The sequence below is a fragment of the Mobula hypostoma genome, chromosome 3, assembly GCF_963921235.1.
Source record: "Mobula hypostoma chromosome 3, sMobHyp1.1, whole genome shotgun sequence".
Classification (NCBI taxonomy): Eukaryota; Metazoa; Chordata; class Chondrichthyes; order Myliobatiformes; family Myliobatidae; genus Mobula; species Mobula hypostoma.
In genome coordinates this window covers 99,238,180-99,264,623 of record NC_086099.1, presented here as the reverse complement: position 1 = coordinate 99,264,623, position 26,444 = coordinate 99,238,180, and the positions used below count along the sequence as shown (strand labels likewise).

The 26,444-nt window shown below is 38.3% G+C and overlaps 1 protein-coding gene across 4 annotated transcripts in view; it reads right to left on the bottom strand.

Moving 5' to 3' along the window:
- The window catches only part of wdfy3 (WD repeat and FYVE domain containing 3), a 369,321-nt gene that overhangs the window by 92,476 nt on the left and 250,401 nt on the right, over positions 1–26,444 (bottom strand). For all 4 annotated transcript variants that reach the window (XM_063043525.1, XM_063043526.1, XM_063043527.1 and 1 more), the window contains 7 exons: positions 25,220–25,410; positions 22,863–22,997; positions 17,071–17,250; positions 12,203–12,436; positions 8,918–9,017; positions 7,790–7,950; positions 3,434–3,663 (listed from right to left, as the gene is read on the bottom strand). In XM_063043525.1, the coding sequence (XP_062899595.1) occupies positions 3,434–3,663; positions 7,790–7,950; positions 8,918–9,017; positions 12,203–12,436; positions 17,071–17,250; positions 22,863–22,997; positions 25,220–25,410 (1,231 nt within the window). The remainder of the gene's footprint in view (positions 1–3,433; positions 3,664–7,789; positions 7,951–8,917; positions 9,018–12,202; positions 12,437–17,070; positions 17,251–22,862; positions 22,998–25,219; positions 25,411–26,444) is intronic.

The window sequence follows — 26,444 nt, the reverse complement described above, 5'->3', positions numbered from 1 at the left end:
CACCAACACCTGTTTGCCCTCTGTTGGGTAACGGCATAATCCAGAACCTTTCTTAATTTGCTTTCAGTTGGCTTTATTTCAGGCTTCTGTTTGGCGTCTTTGAAATGCTGTTCAGACTCATCTTGTGGAATGAAACAGCTGTCGAATTCCATTTTGATTAATTTGCCGTTCACTTCTGGCGTAAGCCATATTACTTGTTTATTGTTAATTTTCACACTGTAAATTTTAAGGATACACAATCCTGTGTCACTCTCAACAATAGGATTTTTCATCACCAGCGTGCAGATTAGTGGTCTTATTGAAACCGCAACTTGAATTTTTACCTTTTGTTCTTCTCTGTGCAATCTATTTATTTTTGTCTGCCTGACATGCTCTCCTACTTTGTTACATTTTCATTAAGTTCCATCTTTAAGCCTGCATTTATTTGGTGTATTTGACACCCTGCCACAACGGCAACACAATTTGTTCCGCCAGGTTGGTTTCTGTTTAGACGCAACAATTTTGTTCATACTTAGTTTCATTCCTGACTGCAACTCAATTGAGTCACTCTCTGCAGCTTTCATTGAAACAGTGCTGTCCACTGCTTCTTTGAATATAAGCTGTGCTTTAGTTAGGAGCCATTTTTAAATGCTTTCTTGTAAGATTCCACAAACTAAACAATCTCTTAGTGTATTATTAAGTCTATTATCAAACTAACAGTATTTAGACAATCTCTTCAATTCAGCCACATACGCTGAACTGGTCTCTCCTTTTTGACTCCACTTATGAGACCAAAACCTTTCTGCAATCAACAATGGCTTTGGTTCTAAGTGTTCCTGCATTACTTTTACTATAGCAGCAAAACTCACTTCTGATGGTTTGGATGGAGCAGTCAAACTTAGAAGCAAACCGTATGCCTTTAAACCCAATACACTTAGCAAAATTGGCACTCGCTTCTGATTGTTATTTAATTTACTGCAAAATACTGTTCCAGTAGCCAATTACCACTGTGTAATCAAACTTGTCAATCTTTCCAATGGAGCCAGCCATTTGTTTTTTTTTAAATGATACTTATTATCTGGTACACACCCTTTAATAAACCCTGAAATCTTCTGTTTATGTCCTTTTTAAAAAAAAACTCGATCCTGTCTTTGCTTTTGAAGACACATGCTGTTTTGACATTGCTCTTGCTGTCTTATTTTATTCCAAAAGTCTTGCTGCAACAAGTCAATAGCCATGTCGGGTTCATCTCAAAAATTCCTTGCTGCCAATATAATGTTTTGTAACTTCAAAACATTAAACTAATTCAAAGGAAGATCTGGGGAGTCTGAAATGCAGATCTAACTTTCTCTTTAAGCGAGGTGCGCACATATCATACAGTAGTATGATGACATATGTAGTTAACGTGTTTTAAAATACAACTATTATTAATTATTTAAACAATGCTTAATTAAATAATAGATATACAAGAGTATTCCAATATTATTGAAATATTGAACATACAACACGTAAGAGAATGCAGGAAGATCTTTCAGAGGTATACAAAATCATGAGGGGTATACAAATGCAAACAGGCATTTTCCACTGAGGTTGGGTGAAATTAGAACTAGATGGTTTAACGATGAAAAGTAAAATGTTTAAGGGGAAAATGGGGGGAACTTCTTCACTCAGAGGTTACTGGGAGTGCGGAAGGAGCTGCAAGTGGTGGTTGCGGGTTAGATTTCAACATTTGTTCAAATTTAAGTTGACCAAAAAGGTGGTCAACCTGAGGGACCAGGTGAGATTATCCATTATGTGCACTCCCAAAAACTCCCATGTGCTCTGAATTTTCTTCACAGAGAAGCCGTGTTGTGCAGTGAGGAATGGTCAGACAGCACATTCCTGATGTCCACAATCATCTCTTTGGTTTTGTCCACGTTGTTCTGCTCGCTCCATTCTATCAGCCACTCTTGTACCCCATTTCGTCATTGATGAGGCCAACCACTTTTGTCATCAGCAAGCTGAGCAGGCAGCGCTGGAGAAGCACTGGTGTTCAGCGTGATGAAACTGCAGATGTTTCTGCTAACATGGACTGGCTGTGGCCTTTCTTTCAAGAAGTCCAGGACCCAGTTACAAAGAGAGGTGTTCAGACCCAATGAGGATAGGTTACCCACCAGCTCCTAAAGTCACATTTAAGAGAAATTTAGACAAGTACATGGATAGGAGGGTTATGATCTGGATGCTGGTCGATGGGATGGGGCAGAATAATAGTTCAGCATGGGCTAGATGGGCCAAAAAGGCCTGTTTTTGTGCTGTAATGTTCTATGACAGTCTTGGTAGGAGTGCTCACCACACATTATCTTGTGGAGATCAAAGCACACCATCAGATCAGATCTAATCTCAGCAGTCCTGCTACATCCAGTCATAAATGGTAGAGGACAAACATCTCACTGAAAGGGTAGGCTCTACAAATACCTTCGTTCTCAATGATGACAGAGCACAGCACATCAGTGTAAAAGAGAAAGATGAAGATTTGCAGTATCTTCAGACACAAGTGCCAAGTGGATGATCCATTCTGGGCTTGCCCAATGACATTTCAGCATGTTAAATATTTGTCTTCACCTAATTTAATTCACTGATGTACTTAGAGTGCAAATCCATAGCTTGCTGAAAGTGAATCGGGGAGTAGAGTTGGCATTTGGTTGCTTACCTTCATAAGCTGGGGCACTGAATACAAGAAATAGGATGTTATGTAATAGCTGAGCAAATCGCTATAGTAAAGATATGGCAGCAATAGGATGCAGAAGGGATTCATCAGAATATTATCTGGAATGAAGGCCTGTAGTTATAAAGAAAAACTGGATAGGCTAGATTTATTTTCATTGGAAGTTAAGAGGCTGAGGGGTCACCTTGTAGAGATTTATAAAACTATGAGGCACATAGTCTTTTACCCACACCAGGGGAGATGAGAATAAGATAGCACACATGTATGGTGACAGCAGATAAATTTAATGGAAATCTAGGTTATGTTTTTCACTCATAGGTAGTGGTTATTGGAGTAAGCAGCCAGAAGATGTGTCAGAGGCAGATACAATTTTGAATCTTAAAGGCATTTGGACAGGTACTTCGATATGAAAGGAATAAACACTTATCGGCCTAACACCTGGAAATGGCATCAGCAGAGAAAGGAATCATAGATGGTGTGGATAAAATGAACTGAAGGCTCCATGCCGAAAGGGTCCAGAAGGACAGCAACATCAGCCCTCTATATCCAGCCCATTTAAGTGCAGGTTGGGTCCAAGGAATTCTGGTCCAACATGTTTGCTGTGAAGCAGTGATATGGGATTTCTCATGATTATTCAAAACTAGACATTTTTATGTTATACTTTTGAACTGATATTTGAGCAATAATAAACTGGCTCCTTTGAGTTACCACGTAGTGAAGATACTCTCATGCTAATTTCTGAAGACCTACCTGCCAGTGTAGAGGCTAAGTAAGCAATGAGCCAGGCAGCCAATAAATTCTTGATCATGATTGCCAGGTCCTAAAATAAGAGTACGGTTTACTGTCAAGATTCTTAAGGAATCCAAAAGAGCAACTTGTTGTGGAACAGTCTTATGCGGTCTTGAAAGCTGGCATAGTATGGTTCGATTAAGGCAATGATAAATAGGATCCAGAGACAGTCCTTGGGACCTTCGTTTCGACTAGACAGAGAAAAAAAAGACCACCATGAGTGAAAAAGAAACATTTCAATTCAATTATAAAACTTTCAAAATGCTTCATAAGCTGTTTTGCTCTAGAAAATTGCCAAAATTTGACTTTTCTCAAAATGACTTAAAACTGTACTTCCTTTGGTAATGTGTAACTAATTTGCATAACAGACTAGCCTTTTAATTTAAAGGCCAATACTACCCAGGTTTTCCATTGGTTCACTTTGCTTTTCTATTCCATACTACTCAAGGATCAAAAGGTTCAAAGGTTCATTTTATTATCAAAGTATGGACACAGAATACAACTCTGAAATTCGTCTTTTCCAGATAGCCTGAAATAAGTCTAAAATTCTATCTGATTTTTCTTATAGCATTAAAGATGAGTCACTTCCTTTAATGTCCTGTCAGTTATAAATCACAGTATCAGACATTCTTTCATTTACACTATAATTATTAATGTTTTTAGTAACAAAATACATCTCTCCTTTAGCAAGAAAGAATATCTGCCACTTCCCTACTTTATCAATATCTGTCCAGTTCCTTTGCTTTTTTCTGAATAGAACAATTTTTGTATCACCTGCAGACTTTAGCATTTCTCAATTTGGCCCAATACCCAATTCAAAGAATACATTTTGAACTGAGCACCCAAGATGATTCCGTGTGCTTTCCAGTGAGGTATGGAACACATACAAGCACACACACAAACAAAAAGAAAAAGACCTTAAGACATAGAAGCAGAATTAGGCCACTCAGCCGATTGAATCAGCTCGGCCATTCTAGGACGGCTGATTTATTATCCCCCTCAACTCCATTCTCCTGCCTTCTTTTCATCACCTTTGATGCCCCAACTAACCAAAAATTTATCAATCTCCGCTTTAAATATACTCAAGGAATTGGCCTCCATAGCAATCTATGGCAATGAATCCACAGATTCACCATCTTCTGGCTAAAGAAAACCCTTCTTATTCCTGTCTAAATGGAAGTCCCTCAATTGAGGCTGTGCCCTCTGATCCTAGACTCACCCACTATAGGAAACATCCTCTCCACATCCACATCTAGGCCTTGCAACAGTCATTAAGTTTCAATGAAATACCTCCCTCAATCTTCTAAACTACAGTGAGTACAGGCCCAGAGCCATCAACCACTCTTAATACACAAACCCTTTCATTCCTGGAATCATTCTCATGAACCTCCTCTGGACCCTTTCCGATACCAGCACATCTTTCCTTAGATAAGGGGCCCACATCTGCTCACAATACTCCATATAGTCTGACCAATGCTTTATAAAGCCTCAGCATCACATCCTTGCTCTTATAATCTAGTCCTCTCGAAATTAATGCTAACATTGTATTTGCCTTCCTCACCACCAGCTCAACTTGCAAGTTTACCTTTAGGAAATCCTGCATAAGAACTCTATTGTCCCTTTGCACCTTGATTTTTGAATTTTCTCCCCATCTCGAAAATAGTCTACACTTTTATTCTTTCTACCAAATTGCATGACTATATTCATTTATTATTGATTTATTTTTTCCTGTGCTTTTAACCACTATTTTGTGATACTTTAAAGACCACTCCTCTGTTAAAAAAATCATATTGCAGTAAAACATTCATTACAGAGGTATCTATCTACTGCATCTTTATGATGAAGGCTGCCCAAAGTCGTCTTCAAAATAATTATGTTGCAAACATCTTTGCCAATATCTTTATTTTTTTTTGAATTATTTTGTTTTTGGCATATCCTAGCAAGGCCAAAATTGACTGCCCATCAATGAATGTAGTTTAGCAGGTAATGGTGAGCCATCTTGAATTGCTGCAATCCTCCCTATACTCTTACAATGCTACTGAGTTGGACTGCTGGATTTAGATCTAACTAATAGTAAAGAAAAGCAATACATTTCCAAATGTGGATGGCAAGCATCTTTGAGAACAACATACAGGTGGTATAGCTCCCATGCCATTGTCTTAACATGGTAGTGAAGGTTGCTGATTTGGAAGGTGCTGTCAGAGTAGCCTCAGCATGCAACTGCATTGAATGTGAAATGGTGAAGGGAACTAATGTTTAGGATTGTGGATTGAGTACCAATCAAGTTGCTTTGCTTTGGATGATGTTAGATTTCTTTACTGTTGTTTGAATTATATTCATGTGGGAAAGTGAAAAATACTTGATTGCACTCTTGACCTGTGCCTTGTGGAAAGACTCTGAGGTGTTAAGAGATTAGTCACTTACCACAAAATGGTCAACGACTGATCTGCTCTCATAGACACCATATTTAAAATGGTTGCTGCAGATGAATTTAAGATCCCTTAAATGTTGATACAGGATGACTTGACATGGGTAACGTCACAAAATATTAAGAGTAAGTCAATTGTCTCTTGGAGATGTAACTGCTTGGCAGTTTTGTGGCACATATGTTAATTGCCATTTATTGGATCATGTCTCCCAAGATTTTCTTTGAACATCATCTAAGCTCTTACAGCACGGTGGAAGTTACCAAATAATAATACAAATACTTTAGATTTAAATTAATTCCCATTTTAGCAGATATGGATTACATCATTTAAAATTTAATCCTGTACTGCTTGGGGTACATTACTGTACTGCCTGGTGTACACATTTAAACAGAAGAAACAAGCTTTCTTCTTAATTGCTGCCTTTGGTACTTAAGCATTAGATTAATTTCAGTTTAAGTTGGAAAATGACAAGTGAAATCCTATAAAGCCATTAGATTTAAATGTAGAAATGAGAAAGAAAAATATAAATTTCCAGTGATTATGCCAGCTTCAGAAATTAGACAGTACTGCATTATTTTCTTGTAACATAACAAAGGATCATTGCACAAAAGGGAAAAAGTGGAACATGATGGGATTACTTTGCGTCCTTGGATGGAGAAGCAGAGCTAACAGTTAAAAATTAAGTCATCAACCTGAAATGTTGATGACTCCTGAGTATTTCTGCTATTTCATATTCATACTTCTAGCACTGACACTTTGTGCTTCAGGAACACATGACAACTCTTTTCCTGGATGTTGGTATTTCAAAGGCCATCCATTGAAATTAGAAGTTTGAAATAAACCCAAAACACTTTCCAAAATATCGCCCTACCTCAAGAGCACCTTGCAATGAGCTTCATGTATTTTGCCCTTTTCAATTAACTTCATATTACAAACTACAATTAGTGTGAGATGATAAAAGTTGAATTTAACATAACATCTTGAAAATGGATAATGATAGGCCGAACAACTGATTTCTTTCACCAATGAAATTTAAGGATTTGAATGATTAAGTATCTCAAATAGCTGCTTTGATGCTCACATCAAAAGCTGTCTTACTTGAGGAAATCTTCAATCAGCTCCTTCTAACAAGTATTAGCCACTTTGCTATTGTTGTTTTATTTACTAGTAGGGAAATTGTTGTTCCAGATTATTTACTTATGGAATACAACTTGCTGTGCCAATTCATAGCAACTCAGAGCCCAATGTTACTCATGGAATCAACATGATGTCTGTTGATTAGCACATGAAGCACAGAAATGCTATTTCTGTTGATTAGTGTCACCCATAAACAATGAAATGTCAAATAAAATTTAGCAGTGATTTCACTACCAGTCATAATCCAGAGCAAATTAAATTAATACAGCTGCTTTATCTGATTGCAAGCTTTACAATGCCATGCATAGTGTCACTCACTGCCTTTTAATTCAGAATAGGTTTCAAGAGAGGAAGACCCTGGAAATGCAATTTACCTCTCATGCCTTGACTCTTTTCTGAGCGTTAAGGTACAGGCATACACTATCGGAGACCATAAGCAGGTTCTATTTATTGGAAGGCTAACAGCAGAGCACTAGAACTCATATTCAGCAATTTGAAATTCTCACTGAACCCTTTCCTTGTATCAAAAGAACAGATTTTCCTCATGTACCCACTGATTAATGACACAAATCATTCATTTAACACAAGCAAATTATGTGCCATTATCTAATCACAGGTGACACCATCACTGTGCATATCCAGCATTCGTGAATTTTTCTTCTTCTTTACTGCATTTAAATTTAACTAACTTAACCATAATACATTGAAAATTACATTAACTCTTGAGGTTAATAGTTATTATAACACTCACTTGTCCTATCAACTGAATAATGAAGTCAACAACAAGTTTGGATTCCTTGCTGAAGATGCCTTGCCAAAGTTTGTCCACAAGTCGCTGTGTTAAGTAAAATACATTGTTCACTAATACACTGTAACTTCCCCCAGTAGCAATAGGTAATGTTGAATCTTCACCTGAAACAGTTATGAAAAACAGCATTAACAATGTTAATTTGTAGAATCAACTATAACAATCACAAATAATCTATATTGAGTAAAGAAAATGTATTAAATTTTTTTTGCAGATTTCTACTTCTAGTTTCATCAATTGTTTCTAAAAAATAATCAAATTCTTTGTTAATAAAAGTTTTCTGAGGGAATTACAAGGTCCATAAGGCCTCCTAAATTTTCTAACTGCAAAACTGCACTGTGATATATCAACATTCTCTGATAAAAACATCAGCTCCAAAAAAAGGCATTTAACACTGCCAGATTTTATTCTTTATTCATTTTTAATCAAATGGATATCACTTTATGCTATACACATTGAAATTGCAGAATTATCATGATTGAAAAATGCATTTCCAGTAAATATAATCACTTTGTGAGGTGTTCTAATTTCATAATCTAAATAATTTTGCAATACCAAATCAATAACCTCCAAATCAAAAGTCTGATTGCCAAAACTCATTAGTGAAAATTCAGCTATTAAACATCATGAGCATAAAGAACTAAGATCTGTATTCCTTCCAAGAGTTTATATCATTCAAGAAATTGCACAAGAAGTTAGCTGAATGTTATAATTCTCCACCCAAATCCCTAAGTGTAGTCTCCAACACTGTAAAAAAAAATCTTCAGAAATGAAGCAACATGCTGTTAATAAATTGAATTAGCAACCATCTTGTTTTCAATTTTTTTAAAAATTCTCTTTACTATAATCTACTGGTTGGGAACTACTGATTCAAAACTGAACATTTTGCCAAGATACAAATGGGAAACAGATATACAACTATTAACATTGATCTATAATAAAATGAAAGAATCATATCAACTAACCTGTAACATAAAATAATGCATCTTTAACTCTTAACCGTTAACTGTTGAAATTCATGTAATTTTTAATGTAATTCCAGAGACTCTGGCCAGAAGGAAATAAACTTACCCAACAATACATCCGCTGCTAATAAGTGATCCATTACACTGTCCAAGATGCAAGTTTGAAATTCTTTTTGCTGAGCTCGTGTTGATCTTTCAGGTGATGCCTTAAAAAGAATGAGAATATAAGCATGAATCAACATTGCCTTGCTTCACTGGGGCAGGAGACTGTTGCCAAACAGTTTCTAGCTAGCGTCAGAAGCATGTACATGTGTTGTTCATTATGCATAGAGCGAACAGTTTTAAAATAGCATTACTTCTGTGTGCTTGTGTTCAAAATGCAACGATTTTTGTCACTGACAGTTGGGCAGTCCATTATCTACATTAGGTGCCTGCGTTGATTTGGTCCATTTATGGTCAACCAAAGAACATGGCAGCATAATTCTTCTGTCGACAACTATAAGGAACCAATACAGTTTTATAGCACGATGGTATTATATATAATGTTCTAATTTGTTCTGTATTTCCATATAACCACATAATAATTACAGCATGGAAACAGGCCATCTCAGCCCTTCTAGTCCATGCTTTACACTTACTCTCATCTAGTCCCACCCACCTGCACACAGCCCATAATCCTCTATTCCTTTTCTGTCCATCTATCTATCCAATTTTACTTTAAATGACAATATCGAACCTGCCTCAACTACTTCTGCTGGAAGCTCGTTCCACACAGCTACTACTCTCTGAGTAAAGAAGTTCGCCCTCATGTTACCCCTAAACTTTTGCCCCCTAACTCTCAACTCACGTCCTCTTGTTTGAATCTCCCCTACTCTCAATGGAAAAAGCCTATCCACGTCAACTCTATGTATCCCCCTCATAATTTTAAATACCTCTATCAAGTCCCCCCTCATCCTTCTACATTCCAAAGAATAAAGACCCAACTTGTTCAACCTTTCTCTGTAACTTAGGTGCTGAAATCCAGGTAACATTCTAGTAACCTTTCTCTGTACTCGCTCTATTTTGTTGACATCTTTCCTATAATTTGGAGACCAGAACTGTACACAATACTCCAAGTTTGGCCTCACCAATGCCTTGTACAATTACAACATTACAACCTAACTCAGATACTCAATGCTCTGATTTATAAAGGCCAGCATACCAAAAGCTTTCTTCACCACCCTACCACATGAGATTCCACCTTCAGGGAACTGTGCACCATTATTCCTAGATCCCTCTGTTCTACTGCATTCTTCAATGCCCTACCATTTACCATGTATGTCCTATTTTGATTAGTCCTACCAAAATGTAGCACTTCACAATTATCAGCATTAAACTCCATCTGCCATCTTTCAGCCCACTCTTCTAACTGGCCTAAATCTCTCTGCAAGCTTTGAAAACCTACTTCATTATCCACAACTCCACCTACCTTAGTATCATCTGCATACTTACTCATCCAATTTACCACCCTATCATCCAGATCATTAATGTATATGACAAACAACATTGGACCCAGTACAGATCCCTGAGGCACACCACTAGTCATCGGCCTCCAATCTGACAAACAGTTATCCACCACTACTCTCTGGCGTCTCCCATCCAGCCACTGCTGAATCCATTTTACTACTTCAATATTAATACCTAACGATTGAACCCTCCTAACTAACCTTCTGTGTGTAACCTTATCAAAGGCCTTACTTAAGTCCATATAGACAACATCCACCGCTTTACCCTCATCAACTTTCCTAGTAACCTCTTCAAAAAATTCAATAAGATTTGTCAAACATGACCTTCCATGCACAAATCCATGCTGACTGTTCCTAATCAGACCCTGTCTATCCAGATGATTATATATACCATCTCTAAGAATACTTTCCAACAATTTATCCACCGACATCAAACTCACAGGCCAATAATTGCTAGGTTTACTCTTAGAACCCTTTTTAAACAATGGAACAACATGAGGAATACGCAAATCCTCCAGCAGCATCACCATTTCTAATGACATGAGAAATATTTCTGTCAGAGCCCCTGCTATTTCTACACTAATTTCCCTCAAGGTCCTAGGGAATATCCTGTCAGGACCCAGAGACTTATCCACTTTTATATTCCTTAAAAGCACCAGTACTTCCTCTTCTTTAATCATCATAATTTCCATAATTTCCCTACCTGTTTCCTTACCTTACACAATTCAATATCCTTCCCCTTAGTGAATACCAAAGAAAAGAAATTGTTCAGAATCTCCCCCATCTCTTTTGGCTCCACACATAGCTGTCCACTCTGATTCTCTAAGGGACCAGTTTTATCCTTCACTATCGTTTTGCTGTTAATATAAACCCTTTGGATTTATTTTCACCTTACGTGCCAAAGCAACCTCGTATCTTCTTTTAGCTTTTCTGATTTCTTTCTTAAGATTCTTCTTACATTCTTTATATTCCTCGAGCACCTCATTTACTCCATGCTGCCTATATTTATTGTAGATAGCTCTCTTTTTCCGAACCAAGTTTCCAATATCCCTTGAAAACCATGGCTCTCTCAAACTTTTAACCTTTCCCTTCAACCTAACAGGAACATAAAGATTCTGTACCCTCAAAATTTCACCTTTAAATGACCTCCATCTCTCTATTACGTCCTTCCCATAAAACAATTTGTCCCAATCCACTCCTCCTAAATCCCTTCACATCTCCTCAAAGTTAGCCTTTCTCCAATCAAAAATCTCAACCCTGGGTCCAGACCTATCCTTCTCCATAATTATATTGATCACTGGACCGAAGTGCTCCCCAACACATACCTCCCATCACCTGACCTATCTCATTCCCCAACAGGAGATCCAACACTGCCCCTTCTCTCGTTGGTATCTCTATGTATTACTACAAAAAACTATCCTGCCCACATTTTACAAACTCCAAACCATCCAGCCCCTTTACAAAATGGGCTTCCCAGTCTATGTGTGGAAAATTAAAATCTCCCACAATCACACCCTTGTGCTTACTACAAATATCTGCAATCTCCTTACAAATTTGTTCCTCCACTTCTCGTTCCCCATTAGGTGGTCTATAATACACCCCTATAAGTGTTACTACACCTTTCCCATTCCTCAATTCCACCCAAATAGCCTCCCTAGACGAGCCCTCTATTCATTTAATTTAAAAACATCATTTAACATTATTTAAAAACATAATTTGTTACTCACATAAATGGTAGTTTGTCTTTTTTTATATTTTTGTAACTATTTCTATGAAACTTCGGCTAATTTGGGCAGCCACTTAATTGGGGCAAAATGTATGGGACCCCTTGTGTCCCAATTAACCAGAATCCACTGTACTTATAATTTCTGATCTATTAAACTTACCTCTAAAAGCATATCTATAAGAGTAGTCTGTTTACTAGCAGGTGCAAGGCACAGATTTTCTATCACAAGAACACGCATGAAGTCAAATACAAGCTTTCTGGCAGGATGATTGGTGAGGAAAGTTTTAGCCCCCACATTACAATATTCCGACTGGCTCCTGTTCATACCAGTATCACCGGCAAATGCCTTGAATTCTTCAGCAGGCGAGCCCACTTCATCATCAAGATCACTCACCTGGATAAGGACCAGAGGAAATTTACATTACTTTGTAAGTGTATGCACACGCAATATGTTGCATGCTAGAAATTATGGCATATCTGGGATGCCAAAGTAGCAAAATTACATTTGTAGCATATTAACTTAGCTGTAACTTATAGCATATATGGTAGAAAAGTGCATTGGATATTTACCACAATTATTACATGCAATGCATAATTATAAGCAGTTGAAGTTTTACAACAAAAATATAATTCAGATCATTGATAAATGTCAAACTGGGTCTTGATGTTATCATAAAAGACAATCTCTTCAGGTTGAATAAAAAAATTATAAAATCCATCATGGTGTCCAGTGGAAACAGCAGAAACACTTCAGTGATGGTCAACACTGTCTCACAGTTTTCTCCACACATTTATCAAAGCATCAGTACTTAGCTAAATGTCAAGAAATTTGAAGTGCAGGAGGCTGAGAGGAAGAAAAGTGGTCTTTTAGTAAGCAATGCATTTGTCAAAGGTATAGTAAGGTGCAAAGGTCTTAGGCACATGTAAATAAATTCTGTAAAGCCAAGGTGCTTTCAAAAATAATAAGTTTCTAAATATCAAAACAAAGACCAGTAAACAGTAAAAAATCTAATTTAAATAAATATTTAATGTACCACTTTTTGCCTTTAAAATTGCATGAATTCTCTTAGGTACACTGCGTGGAGTTTTACCCGAAAATCAGCTGGTAGGCATTTCAAGCATCTTGGAAAACTTATCAGTTCTTCTCCAGACTTTGGCTGCCTCACTTTGCTTCTGTCTCTCCATGTAATCGCAGACAGCCTTGATCATGTTGAGATCAGGGCTCTGTGGAGGCCATTCCATCTGTTACAGAACTCCTTATTCTTCTTTTCGCAGAAGATGTTCCTTATAACCTTGGTCATGTGTTTGGGGTCATTGTCCTGCTGCAGAATGACGTCGAGACCAATCAGATGTGTCCCTGATGGTATTATGTGATAGATGAGTATCTGCTTGCACATCTCAGCATTGAGATTCCATTAATAGTGACCAGATCATCAACTCCACTTGCAGAAATACCTGCAGGGAACTTCCACTGTACTTCACTGTTGTCTGCAAACACTCATCCATGTAGTATTCTCCATCTCTTCTATGAAAAACTGTTGTCTGTTTGAGCTAAGAATTTCAAACTTTGACTCATCGATTCAGAGAGCACTTACTCCCATTGTTCAAGACCCAAATCCTTCTGTTTTTGTGCATAGGCGAGTCTCTTGGCTGTTTCCACTTCGTTGAAATGGCTTTTTGGCAGCAACTCTTCCATGAAGACCACTCTAAGATTTCTCCACACTGTACTTGGGTTTTAGTGGTTTCTGTGAGCTCAGAGCTGATCTTCCAATTTAGAAGGGATGTCTGTTTAAGAATCTCTCGTCTGCTGCATTCAGCTTCCATGGCCAACCACTGCATTTCTGGTCCTCAACCTTACTTGTTTCTTTGTGTTTCTTCAGAAGAGCTTTGACAGCACATCTTGAAACGTCTGTCTGCCAGAAAATTTCTGCTTGGTACAGACCTTGTCAAATGTGTTCAGGAAAATTTCCTCCATCAGTATGGAGAGCTCCCATTGAAACAGTATGTGATATTTGAACTGCTTTTAGGGAATGAGACAATGCAGGTGACAGAAGTTGTGTGACAACACTTTGCATCTGGTGATCACAATGCTATTAATTTCAAAGTAAATATGCAAAAAGATAGTTCTGGCCCACGGGTTGAGATTCTAAATTAGATAAAGGATCATTTACATGGTATCAGAAAGGATCTGGCAAGTGTGGATTGGGAAAGGCTGTTTTCTGACGAAAGTGTACTTGGCAACTGGGAGAGAAACTTTTGAGAGTACAAAGCTTGGATATGCCTGTCAGAATAAAAGATAAAAGATAAAGATAAGAAGTGTAGCTTGGCTTTCAAGAGATTTTAAGGCCCTAACAAAAAAAAAAACTTGGGAGATACATAGCATGTATAGGCAGGAGGGAACAAATGAGGTGCTTAAGGAGTATAAGAAATGCAACAGAACACCCCGAAAGAAATTAGGAGGGCTAAAAGATGGCATGAAGTTGCTCTAGCTGGAAAGATAAAGGAGAATCCTGAGGGATTCTACAAATATGGTAAGAGCAAGGGACAAAATTAGTCCTCTGGAGAATCAGAATGGCAATCAATGTGTGGAGCTACAAGAGATAGGGGCGATCTTAAATGAGTTTTTTTGGCATCTGTATTTACTCAGGAGATGGATACAGGGTCTATAGAAGTGAGGCAAATCGTTATCAACTTCATGGGCCCTGTACAGATTAGAGAGCAGGTGACGTTTGCTGTCCTGAGGCAAATTAGGGTGGATAAATCCCCAGGGCCTGACAAAGTACTCCCTTGGACCCTGTGCGAGGCAAGTGCAGAAATCTCCGAAACCCCAGAAGAAATATTTAAATCATCCTAAGCGACAGGTGAGGTACCAGAAGATTGGAGGATAGCCAATGTTGTTCCGCTGTTCAAAGAAGTCTCTGAAACGAAACCAGGAAACTACAGGCCAGTAAGCCTGATATCAGTGGTGGGAAAGTTATTGGAAGGTATTCTAAGGGACTGGACATATAATTACTTCAAGAGACATGAACTGATTAAGGATAGTCAGTAAGGTTTTGTGCATGGTAGGTCCTGTCTAACCAATCATATAATTTCTCAAGGAAATTACCAGGAAAGTTGATGAAGGCAAGGTCCTGTATGGGAGTTTGGACAAGAAGCTATAGTCGCTCGGCATTCAAGATGAGGTAGTAAATTGGATATGACACTGGCTTTGTGGGAGAAGCCAGAGAGTGGTAGTGGATGGTTGCTTCACTGACTACAGGCCAGTCACTAGTGAAGTGCCGCAGGGATCGGTGCTGGGTCTGTCGTCGCTGTTTGTCATCTATATCAATGATCTGGTTGATAATGTGGTTACATGGATCAGTAAATTTGTGGATGACAGCAAGATTGGGGGTGTAGTGGACAGTGAGAAAGCTTATTATGGTTTAGAGAGAGATCTGGACAAGCTGGAAAAATAGCAGATGGAATTGAGTACAGATAAATGCAAGTCTTGCACTTCGGTAGGACCAGCCAGGGTAGGTCTTACATCCTGAATGGTAGAGTACTGGGGTGTGCGGACAGAACAAAAGGATCTGGGAATACAGGTCCATAATTCATTGAAAGTGGTGTCACAGGTCAATAAAGTCCTAAAGCAAGCTTTTGGCACATTGGCCTTCATAAACCGAAGTATTGAATGCAGGAGTTGGGATGTTATGTTGAAGTTGTACTGCATGCAGTTTTGGTCATCTACCTACAGGAAAGATGTAAATAATATCGAAAGAGTACACAGTAAATTTACAAGGATATTGCTGGGTCTGTACGACTTGAGTTATATGGAAAGATTGAATAGATCTGGACTTTATTCCTTAGAAGATAGATGATGCAGAGGAGATTTGGTAGAGGTATACAAAATTATGAGTGGTACAGATAGGGTAAATGCAAACAGGCTTTTTCCACTGATACTGGGCGGGACTACAACCAGAGATCACAAGTTAAGGGTGAAAGTTGAAAAGTTTAAGCGGAACGTGAGGGGAAACTTGTTCACTGAGAGGGTCGTGGGAGTGTGGAACAACCTGCCAGCTCAAGTGATCCATGCGAGCTCAATTTCAATGTTTAAGAGAAGCTTGGATAAGTATCTGAATGGTAGGGGGGTATGGAGGGTTATGACCCCCATGCAGGTTGACAGGCATAGGCAGTGTAAATGGTCGGGATAGACTAGATGAGCCAAAGAGCCTGTTCTATTCTATACTTTTCAATGACTATGATTTTGCTGATGCAGGATGACAACCTTGTGTCTTGTTACTATGCTCACTCTTGTCATGGTGTAACAATTGATGATTTGAAGGCTAAACTGTCACAGCTGCAACACCCTCACCTTTTAATTTGGTTGTCTTTCACCCAGTTTGATTTCTTCTACAATCATTTCTGGTCCAGTTAATCAGTTTATTTCACTCAACTCATTATGTCATTAATCATTCGCACCTGTTTGTTATCTTTGTTTAATCATGTACTGGGCTTTATATGTACAAAGTCATCAAGTTTTTAAATGAAAAGTGACCCTTTACTTAATATGTTACTTTCTTTATCGAAATACAACAATTTTTCTGTCACATTTAATTTTTTTTGAAAATTGTTTGGAAATTTAAAATTTGCTCTTTTCTACTGACACACTAATGCAGAAGACAAAAAATGAACATCTGAAACAAGATTATATTTAAAAAGGGTGCCTAAGACTTTTGCACAATACTGTACATTTAAAATTTTACCTTGCCATTTTTACAATGTACATTAAAGTACAAAACACCTTCTTCTATTGACCAGTAATTAACAGATGCTGCTAATGGAGGTTTTTGTTTATGATTCCGACTGTGTACTCCTCTTCTAAAGAACCCTTCTCTTCTTGCCTTTGAGATCCCCAATCTAAATTTGTTTTTCTTCACCTGCGTTTTGTAATGAACTATAGGATGACAAAAATAACAACCACTGTGCCAACATTTCGTACACTTTGCAGAATTTTAGGATGATCAGTTTAACACATTTAAGCACACACACCATTTCTGAATATGGCCTGATGTTGAAGGGAAAAACAGTTGCTGCAAATGCACAGAGGAATTCTGGACTTGTCCAAAGAGGTGTCAAATCAGGAACATTATGATACAGATACCGGAAAAACTGCATCAAAGTGACTGGATATTCCCTAAGCCAAGAGCCTTCCTCTTCAGATTGCCAGGGCTGCGAGAGAAATAAAAGAATTAGTGCACAAGAAAAAGTGAGCTTTTATTCAAGATTTATCATCCCCATCACAATTGGCCAGATGTTGCATTAAGCAGCAGTAAATATAATTCCTTTTTTAGATTTCAGACCAATTCAAATGGAAATATGATCTTTATGCTTAATTTTCCAGTTGGTTCAGTTTTCCATTATAAGCATACATACTTCTGCAAACACAGTCACCAGCAATTGTAAATGGTGTTAGAATGAAAGAGCAATGCAAGAGTGAGGATAGAAAATCGATATTGCTTCAGCAGACACCGAAACTTTTCAACACTTTAGTGGCTTGTAAAGTTGAAGCAAAAGGAAACATCAGCTAATTAATTGTTTATGATTAGTAATTATTAGTTCATGATTAGTAATTATTAGTTCATAAGAAAAGTTAAGAATATAATAACCAGGAATAGGAGTAGACCAATAACATCACCCAATCTGTTATTTCATTTTGTTAAGATCATTGCTGATCCAATCTTGGCCTCAGCACCACTTTCTGTCTCTCATGTTATTTGTCTCCTCTATAGCCGAAACATCTTTTAATCTGTCTTGAAAATATTCAAGAATGCCACCTCCACATCTCTCTAAGGTAGAAAATTCCAGGAGTCATGACCGTCCTACAAGCAATCATTTCTTATCTCATTTCAAGCAACACACATCAAAGTTGCTGGTGAATGCAGCAGGCCAGGCAGCAAATCTAGGAAGAGGTACAGTCGACGTTTTGGGCCGAGACCCTTCGTCAGGACTAACTGAAAGAAGAGCTGGTAAGAGATTTGAAAGTGGGGGGAGGGGGAGGGGGAGATCCAAAATGATAGAAGACTGGAGGGGGAGGGATGGAGCCAAGAGCCGGACAGTTAATTGACAAAAGGGATATGAGAGGATCATGGGACGGGAGGCCCAGGGAGAAAGAAAAGGGGGAGGGGGGGAAAACCCAGCGGATGGGCAAGGGGTATAGTGAGAGGGACAGGATCTCCCAGTGACCACACATTTTAATTCCACGTCCCATTCCCATTCTGATATGTCTATCCACGGCCTCCTCTACTGTAAAGATGAAGCCACACTCAGGTTGGAGGAACAACACCTTATATTCCGTCTGGGTAGCCTCCAACCTGATGGCATGAACATTGACTTCTCTAACTTCCGCTAATGCCCACCCTCCCCCTCGTACTCCATCCGTTATTTATTTATATACACACATTCTCTCTCTCTCTCTCCTTTTTCTCCCTCCGTCCCTCTGACTATACCCCTTGCCCATCCTGTGGGTTTTCCCCCCCTCCCTCTTTTCTTTCTCCCTGGGCCTCCTGTCCCATGATCCTCTCATATCCCTTTTGCCAATCAACTATTCAGCTCTTGGCTCCATCCCTCCCCCCGTCTTCTCCTATCATTCTGGATCTCCCCCTCCCCCTTACCAGCTCTTCTTTCAGTTACTCCTGACGAAGGGTCTCGGCCCGAAACGTCGACTGTACCTCCTCCTAGAGATGCTGCCTGGCCTGCTGCATTCACCAGCAACTTTGATGTGTGTTGCTTGAATTTCCAGCATCTGCAGAATTCCTCGTGTTTGCGCTATCTCATTTCAATTCAGTTTTAATGCTCTGATTTGGCACAATATCCTCACAACATTGTTCTGTCAATCCCCCTCAGTATCTTAAATATTTCAATGAGAATACCTCTCAATCTTTTAAATTCCAATGCATATAGGCCCACCTGCTCAACCGCTTTCGGGACTTGCAGCAGGTTTCAATCATTGCCAGCTCTCGCTTTATGGAGAGTGGCATGACGTTTAAAAAAAGCTTGAGGCCTTTTGGGGCTCCAGCAGGCTTCATTCTGAATGATCTACTAGGCACTTGGCAAAGGTTAATAAAAGGAACCAAGATGTATGTGGAGCCACCATGGTGTGGGTGGGCCAGTGTTAAAGTGATCAAGCTTTGGCAACAAGAGGTGAAGACTCTATGCAAGCTTCTTGTAAGTTTTTTTTTCTTTGTCTATTAGTGCATAGTTAGTGTGGTAGGAATGGGTCCTGGGTTAATGGTATGAGTCAAGTGAGACGCAGACAATGAGGGAACACTGGGAGACATTCATTTTCCCTGACAACTACATCTTCACGAGGTGCATCAAGCTGCAGCTCCTTATAAACCATATTAGGAAACTGAGCTACAGCTGGATAATCTTCGGCCCATATGGGTGGATGAGATGGTTGCAGTAGGCATAAGAACATAAGAAATAGGAGCAGAGTAGGCCATTCGGCCCATCGTGCCTGCCTCGTCATTCAATAAGATCATAGCTGATCTGTCCATAACCTCAGCTCCATCTACCTGCCTTTTCTTCATAACCCTTAATTCCCTTACTATGTAAAAACCTATCTAACTGTTTATTAAATATATTTAGTGAAGAAGCCTCAACTGCTTCCCTGGGCGGAGAATTCCACAGATTCACCACTCTCTGGGAAAAAGTTTCTCCTCATCTTCTTCCTAAATTTTCCCCCCTGAATCTTGAGGCAATGTCCCCTAGTTCTAGTCTCACCTACCAATGGAAACAACTTTCCTACTTCTATCTTATCTATCCCTTTCAAAATTTTGTATGTTTCTATAAGATCCCCTCTCATTCTTCTGAACTCCAGAGAGCACAGTCCCAGGCGACTCAATCTCTCCTCATAGATTAACCCCTTCATCCCTGGAATCAACCTGGTGAACCTCTGCACTGCCTCCAAAGCCAGTATATCCTTCCTCAAATATAGAGATCAGAACTGCACCCAGTACTCCAGGTGCGGCCTCACCAGTACTCTGTATAGTTGCAGCATGACCTCCCTGCCCTTGAATTCAATCCCTCTAGCAGTGAAGGCCAACATTCTGTTTGCCTTCTTGATAACCTGTTGTACCTGCAAGCCGTGGCTGGGTGACTGTCAGAAGAGGAAAAGGGAATAGGTACCCTGTGGCCGTTCCCCTCAATAATAACTATACTACTGGCGGTGGGGGGGGGGGCAGGAACACCTACCATGGGGAAGCCATAGCAACTGGATCTCTGGCACTGAATCTGTCTCTGTAACACAGAGGGAAGGGGAAAGAAGAGTAGTGCTGTAGTGATAGGGGATTCCATATTGAGAGAAGTAGACAGCAGATTCTGTGAATGTGGAAGGGACACCCCGATGTTACATTGTCTCTCAGGTGTCAGAGTCAGAGGTTTTTTGGAAAGGGGAGGGTGACAGCCAGAAATCGTGGTATATATTAGTACCAACAACACTGGTAGGAAAATCGATTAGGTCCTGAAGAAAGAATATTGGGAAGTTAGGTAGAAAGCTGAAAAGTAGGACCTCCAGGGTAGCAAGGATTGTTGCCTGTGCTATGTGCCAGTGAGGGTAAGAATAAGATGATTTGGCAGATGAATGAGTGGCTGAAGAATTAGTGCAGGGGCCAGGGTTTCACAGCTCTGGATCACTGATATCTCTTCTGTGGTAGGTATGACCTGTACAAAAAGGACAGGTTACATCTGAACTCAAGGGGGACCAATAACCTTGCAGCAAATTGGGGATGATGGAGTGAAAGATGGAGCAGTTGGTAAAGAATCAGAATTAATATCATCAGCATATGTCGTGAAATTCTTTAAATTTATGGCAGCAGTGCAATAAAATACGTGACAAATAAATATAGCGGAAAAAACTGTTACCTTAAGTATATATATCTATTAAATAGTTAAGTTAAAATAAATAGTACAAAATAGCAGAAATTAAAAAGTAATGAGGTAGTGTTCATGGGTTCAATGTCCATTTGGAAACTGGATGGCAGAGGGAAAGAAGCTGTTCCTGAATCAATGAGTGTGTGCCTTCTGGCTTCTGTATTTCCTACCCAACGGTAACAGTGTGAAGAGGACATGTGATGTGTGGTGCAAATCCTTTATGATGGACGCTGCCTTTCTAATGGTTACAGGGAGAAGTCAAGAGAATGGGGTTGAGAGGATTACTGAATTGGCCATGATGGAATGGCAGAGCAGATAAGATGGGCTGAATAGCCTAATTCTGCTCCTGTGTCTTATGGTGCTATGGTCTTATGGATAGCACTGTCAATTTGCAACAAAACTTTTTTTCTTTTTACCCCCACATCACTTGCAATAAATACTAGCATTCTTTTAACTCTATTAAGTGTTTGCATTACCTACATGCCATTCCTTTGTTTTTCATGCACTTGGGCTCTAGATCTAGTTGATTGCAACATTTTGCAGTATCACACCATTTAAATAATTATTTTTTCTTTTCCAGTCTTACTTTCAAATTGGATAACTTCACCCACTTATTATATATTCCATTTGCTAATTTCCTGCTCACCTTACTTTAACTATCAATATCACTTTGTCTTCCTCACAATTTGCAAACCTACCAATCTACCTTCTGTAGCAAATTTGGCTAGAGAACACTATGTCCCTTTATCAACGTCGTTAAGATAGACTGTAAATAAGTCGCAACGCTGATCCAGCATCCCACATGACAGTGATTACATACCTGTAAATGATCAATTTGTTCCAATTTTCTCTATTTTATTAGTTATAGATATTTTTGTGCCACACATAGCAGCTTGACAAGAGAAGTTACTAGAACAATCCTGTACTGTGTGAGAATCCCAAATGTCCCTTCAAATACATTGGAAGGCTCTGCATATTATGTCAATTTAAGACCTGTGAAGCCAGCGCCCTTTGCATGCCAGACAAGTTCACCAAAGTTTACAGATATATTTTGGTCATATGTAACCACAAAGAATGAGAGTGTTTGTGGATACAGAGCTGAACTCATACTGCCAATCCGCTATTTTAGTGTAATTAAATTCTCTGTCCCAGTGTCCTTTGAGAAGCATTCTCTGCCAGGTACCTATTTCTGTAGATTAGTACAGGTAGACAAGTAGTGCCTTTTGTATGGCCTGACTGCATTCACATGGGTCAGCCTATCTTACTTTCCCAAATAATATAGATTGGGGAAACTGCCATGGGAAGATTAAATAATCTCACAAAATAATTGAGGCTCATTAGAATCCCAGCATTTGTGGCATAAAACAGATTTCCAAAAATACTTAAACAAAGGTTGAGCTATTAACTTTGATCCTTGTTTGAGTTGATCTCCATTTCAAATGAAGATGTTAGGAGCTTCATATGATCAGGACACTGAGGAAGGCAAAAGGGCATCCCACTAAATGAGTAGGTATCCAAATCTCCCCGTTGTCACACATCAATATCACAATGTAAAGCTAATGGAGGTCTGGAAGGAAGTAAACCCAATTCATTTTCAGCCATTAGCCACCTGATTTTTGACTCTAAAATTGGCACACAAAAATGTCAAATCTAGGCTCCAATTTTCTTAGTAAATATAGATTCTAATCACAATGTTAATTAAATCATTCATAACCTCATAATGCATTTTAGGATTTTACTGAGGCAACACACATTTAAATTAAATTTTCAAGAAAGCAAAATAGCAATCAAATCAAACGGTGGAAAATCTAGCACTGGAAGGATGTAACAAGAAAGAGGTCAACTTAGATAATAAAATGAACAAAAGTTTAAAAAATCAGCAAAGCTTAATTAGGATTTTGTATACTTACAAGATTGAGCATACTCCTCAGCATTCCCAACAATAAAAAAGCAGCCTCTGCACATACAGTGTGAATAGATGCAATCACCGTTCCACTTGAAGCAAGAACACCAAAGATAAATGACCAAATGGAATCCAGATCAAACTGCATTAAGAAAGTACAGGCCCAAAGATCCAGTTAACAAATGCAAAGCAGGGTTTTTGATAATTATTAAGTAATTTACATCAAAAGAAATCTTACTACAATTATAAAAGATCTTGCCGTGATTGTACCTGGAGTTTTACATAGCTTTGGTCTCAATACCCAAGAAAAAACTTGGAGTGAGAGGCAGCGTTAAGATGGCGCTAAACGGCGCCTCCTTTGCTTGCATCTTTGGAAACAGCTCTATTTCCATCTTTAACATCTTTATTTTTCCCTTTAAGGGTTCTATTGAAGTCCCTGACTTGGAGTTAGACCCTGACTTGGAGTTACACGCTGAATCAGTTCTTTGCGGGAATGGGGTTTCTCGGGGTTTCAGGACCGGCCGTTGTTGTTTGGCACGCCAACGGTTCAGCCTGAGAGTCCGGCTCAAATTTAAAAGCCTAAGATCTCTGAGCTCTGGAGACGGGCGGATTGAGGGTCAGTGTCATGGCAGTAGGCTCATGTGTCATCAGGGAGACTGGAAAATCTTTTGCTGTGGGCTCAAAGACCCGACATCTTTGCGATCTTCAGGCAGAGCTTGCAAAAAGCAACAAAAGAGACTTTTTAACATCGTAAACCAGCGGGTTGTTGCTATGTCTCCCACTCACGGTGAAAATGGAGGACTCCTCCCTCTCCCTTATTAGGGGGAGAGAGAGAACCTGTGGTTTGTCGAATGCCAGATGAAATGCGATAGTCTTCAGGGAACCTGCAAGATCTGTGTCTTTGCTATTGCCTAGCTCATGCTTGTGCTTGGTAGTGGGTGCGCTTTTTTGCGGGGGGGGGGGGGAATTGTTGCTTGCTGATGCACAATGCAAAAGCTCCTTACTTCTCCAGTGTCAATGATAGGGAATTAATCACATAGCCAGGACACTACTTATTTGACTTATTATTGGTGTGCCTATATTGCTTCATGGACCTATTAGTAAATTTAATTTGAGTCTGTAATCAGTGATTCACAAACAAAAAATAATTCCAAATTTCTCGTTCCTTATATTACCATTTAACTTTCCACATTTGATTTTTAATATCATGCTGTTTTACAAAAGATTAAAATTTGGCTCAAGATGGTATTTTGGGAAGTGACAGGCAGCATTTGAAGAGAAACTTCTGCTATTTTTAATTACCTAAATGTAAAAATTCATGTGCCACATTACAAACTCATCAAATGAAAGAAAACCGGAAAATCAGCTACTTCATAGAGAAGGTGCTTGCTCAACTTACATTTATTGCTAAAGTACTTATATGCATTTCAGAATCTTCTTCAGGAAATGCCAACTGTATTTGGTAACTAAATACAACAGCACTAGCTGATTGGCACTAACCTGTTCTTCTCACTGAATGTGTGAAATCAACACAATAAAGGACTATGAGGAAGACAAGATCATAGATGCAACACCTCACTTATAGTACTGACATAATTTTTTAAATTTTGATTTCATATATATACCAATAGCTTTAAATATGCAACTTCTTTTGCTGCCTTCATTCTTGGTTTACTCTGTTTAGTGCCACCTATTAGACCTTCTTTGCAGCTTATTTTCTCATTTTTTCATATTGGAATCAAAAGTGTGAGAATTCTTACAAGCTTTCTGAATTAGTGAAAAGCTGTCTCTCTTAAGTCTAAATATACCAAAGAGAAAGAAGTTTCTTGTAATCTTCCAGATTCTGTTGAAAACACTAAATATGCAAGAAACCTTTTGATAGGCTGCCTCAGGGTTTTACCAATGCATTTGTAACATTCAAAATTGTGAATAAAATGGGGTAAAATAGATACAATTAGAATACTACCATTTATTTATCATTGAACCTGTATCAAGAGGTGTAAAAGTATACATTTGGGCTCTAAAATTAAATATAAAATTTTTAACTATAAAAACAATTCAATGCAGCAGTACAATTTAGTTCCTCTAGATTGAAAAATAATTTGCTGCTTTTTTATTTGTCTTGTAAAAGCCACTCATTATTTTGAATTAAATCAATTAGTTAAATAAAAGCATTTGTAGAAATTTTAAAAAACTCATCCCATTATTTTTAGAACTATATGGTGTTTTATGGAAATTCACATTATCCCATGTTGTATACCGGCACCCTAAAAACATATCCAAAACATTTCAAAGGTGAAAAAGATAATGACTTAAAATTAAAAATAAAATACACAGAAGATTAAGATAATAGGGATTACATACTTGCAAGTTTTCTGGAAGTTCAGTAACTGGCTGCTGGAGGAAAAGGGCCATCAACAGAAAATACAGCTCAGGCACATTTGTATGTTTGGGTAGGAATGACTGTAGAATAGAGAAACCAGGGATATGACAAGCATCACGGTTTATTTCACGCACTGTTGATCTACCCCCAGCAATTCTGCCAACATTGAAACCTGAAAAACAAATAAATATTAATGAGTTGCATTAGATGAACCTGATTCAAGAGTTGGAATTGCAAAGTAAGCTGATCTATCTAGCTGTTCTCTACAAAGCTCATTCTTTGGTTACACATAGCCTTTTTATAAAAAATCTTAGCTGTTTTTCTTTCTTAAAGTTCATAAGTTAACATATGTTAAAGACCTTTCACATTCAGTGCAAAATGTTAAAGGTAGTGATTTAGATACAGAAATCCCATCCCAGAAATCCCAAACATACTTGAGGATGATTTATGTTTTAAATACATTCCTTATTTATTATCTTGTTAGATGATGACATTTTAGTAATGTTTTATACTACTTTGTGATGAACCACCAAATTACTCTGATATAATTATTCCAAACTTACCTTATTGTTCTCATATCTTCATAGACATATGAAATTTACCCATTGATGATGTACAAGATAGTACATGTTAAGGTTACTTTTGTTACAAATCACATTTTGTCACAGAGTTTATATGAAAATAGCATTTTGTTGTTTTTTCTAAGTAGTGGTACATGTAATTTTTCATTGCAATGTCAAATAATATGGAGTAAATGTCTACTATAACATACATTACACTTCATTCCTTAATCAGGAATGAGCGATGTTTAGGACAGATCATTGTGTCTATATTGTAAATAATACAATCCAGGATGTCAGTTTGTGATTAAATCAGTTTTAAATGTTCAACAAGATATTTGGTTACTTTTCAAGATGCAGCACAAGCATATACTATTATTCTCCAGAAATGAATTTGTAATGTGAAGCATCAAACTATCAGAATAGCCACACTGATGCAAGAGCTACGGTCAAAACTTTGCAGGATAACTTTATGATCAATTTATAACAATAACACAGCTTTATGAGCAATTTTGTTGATTTCAGCTACTCATTCCAGAACTTGGAATATCTCAAATTTCCTTGGTAGAATCCAACAGTTCGCACCCTTAAAGGCAAGCTATACATAAATAAAATATACGCTATGCAATTTGAAATAGCAAACAGG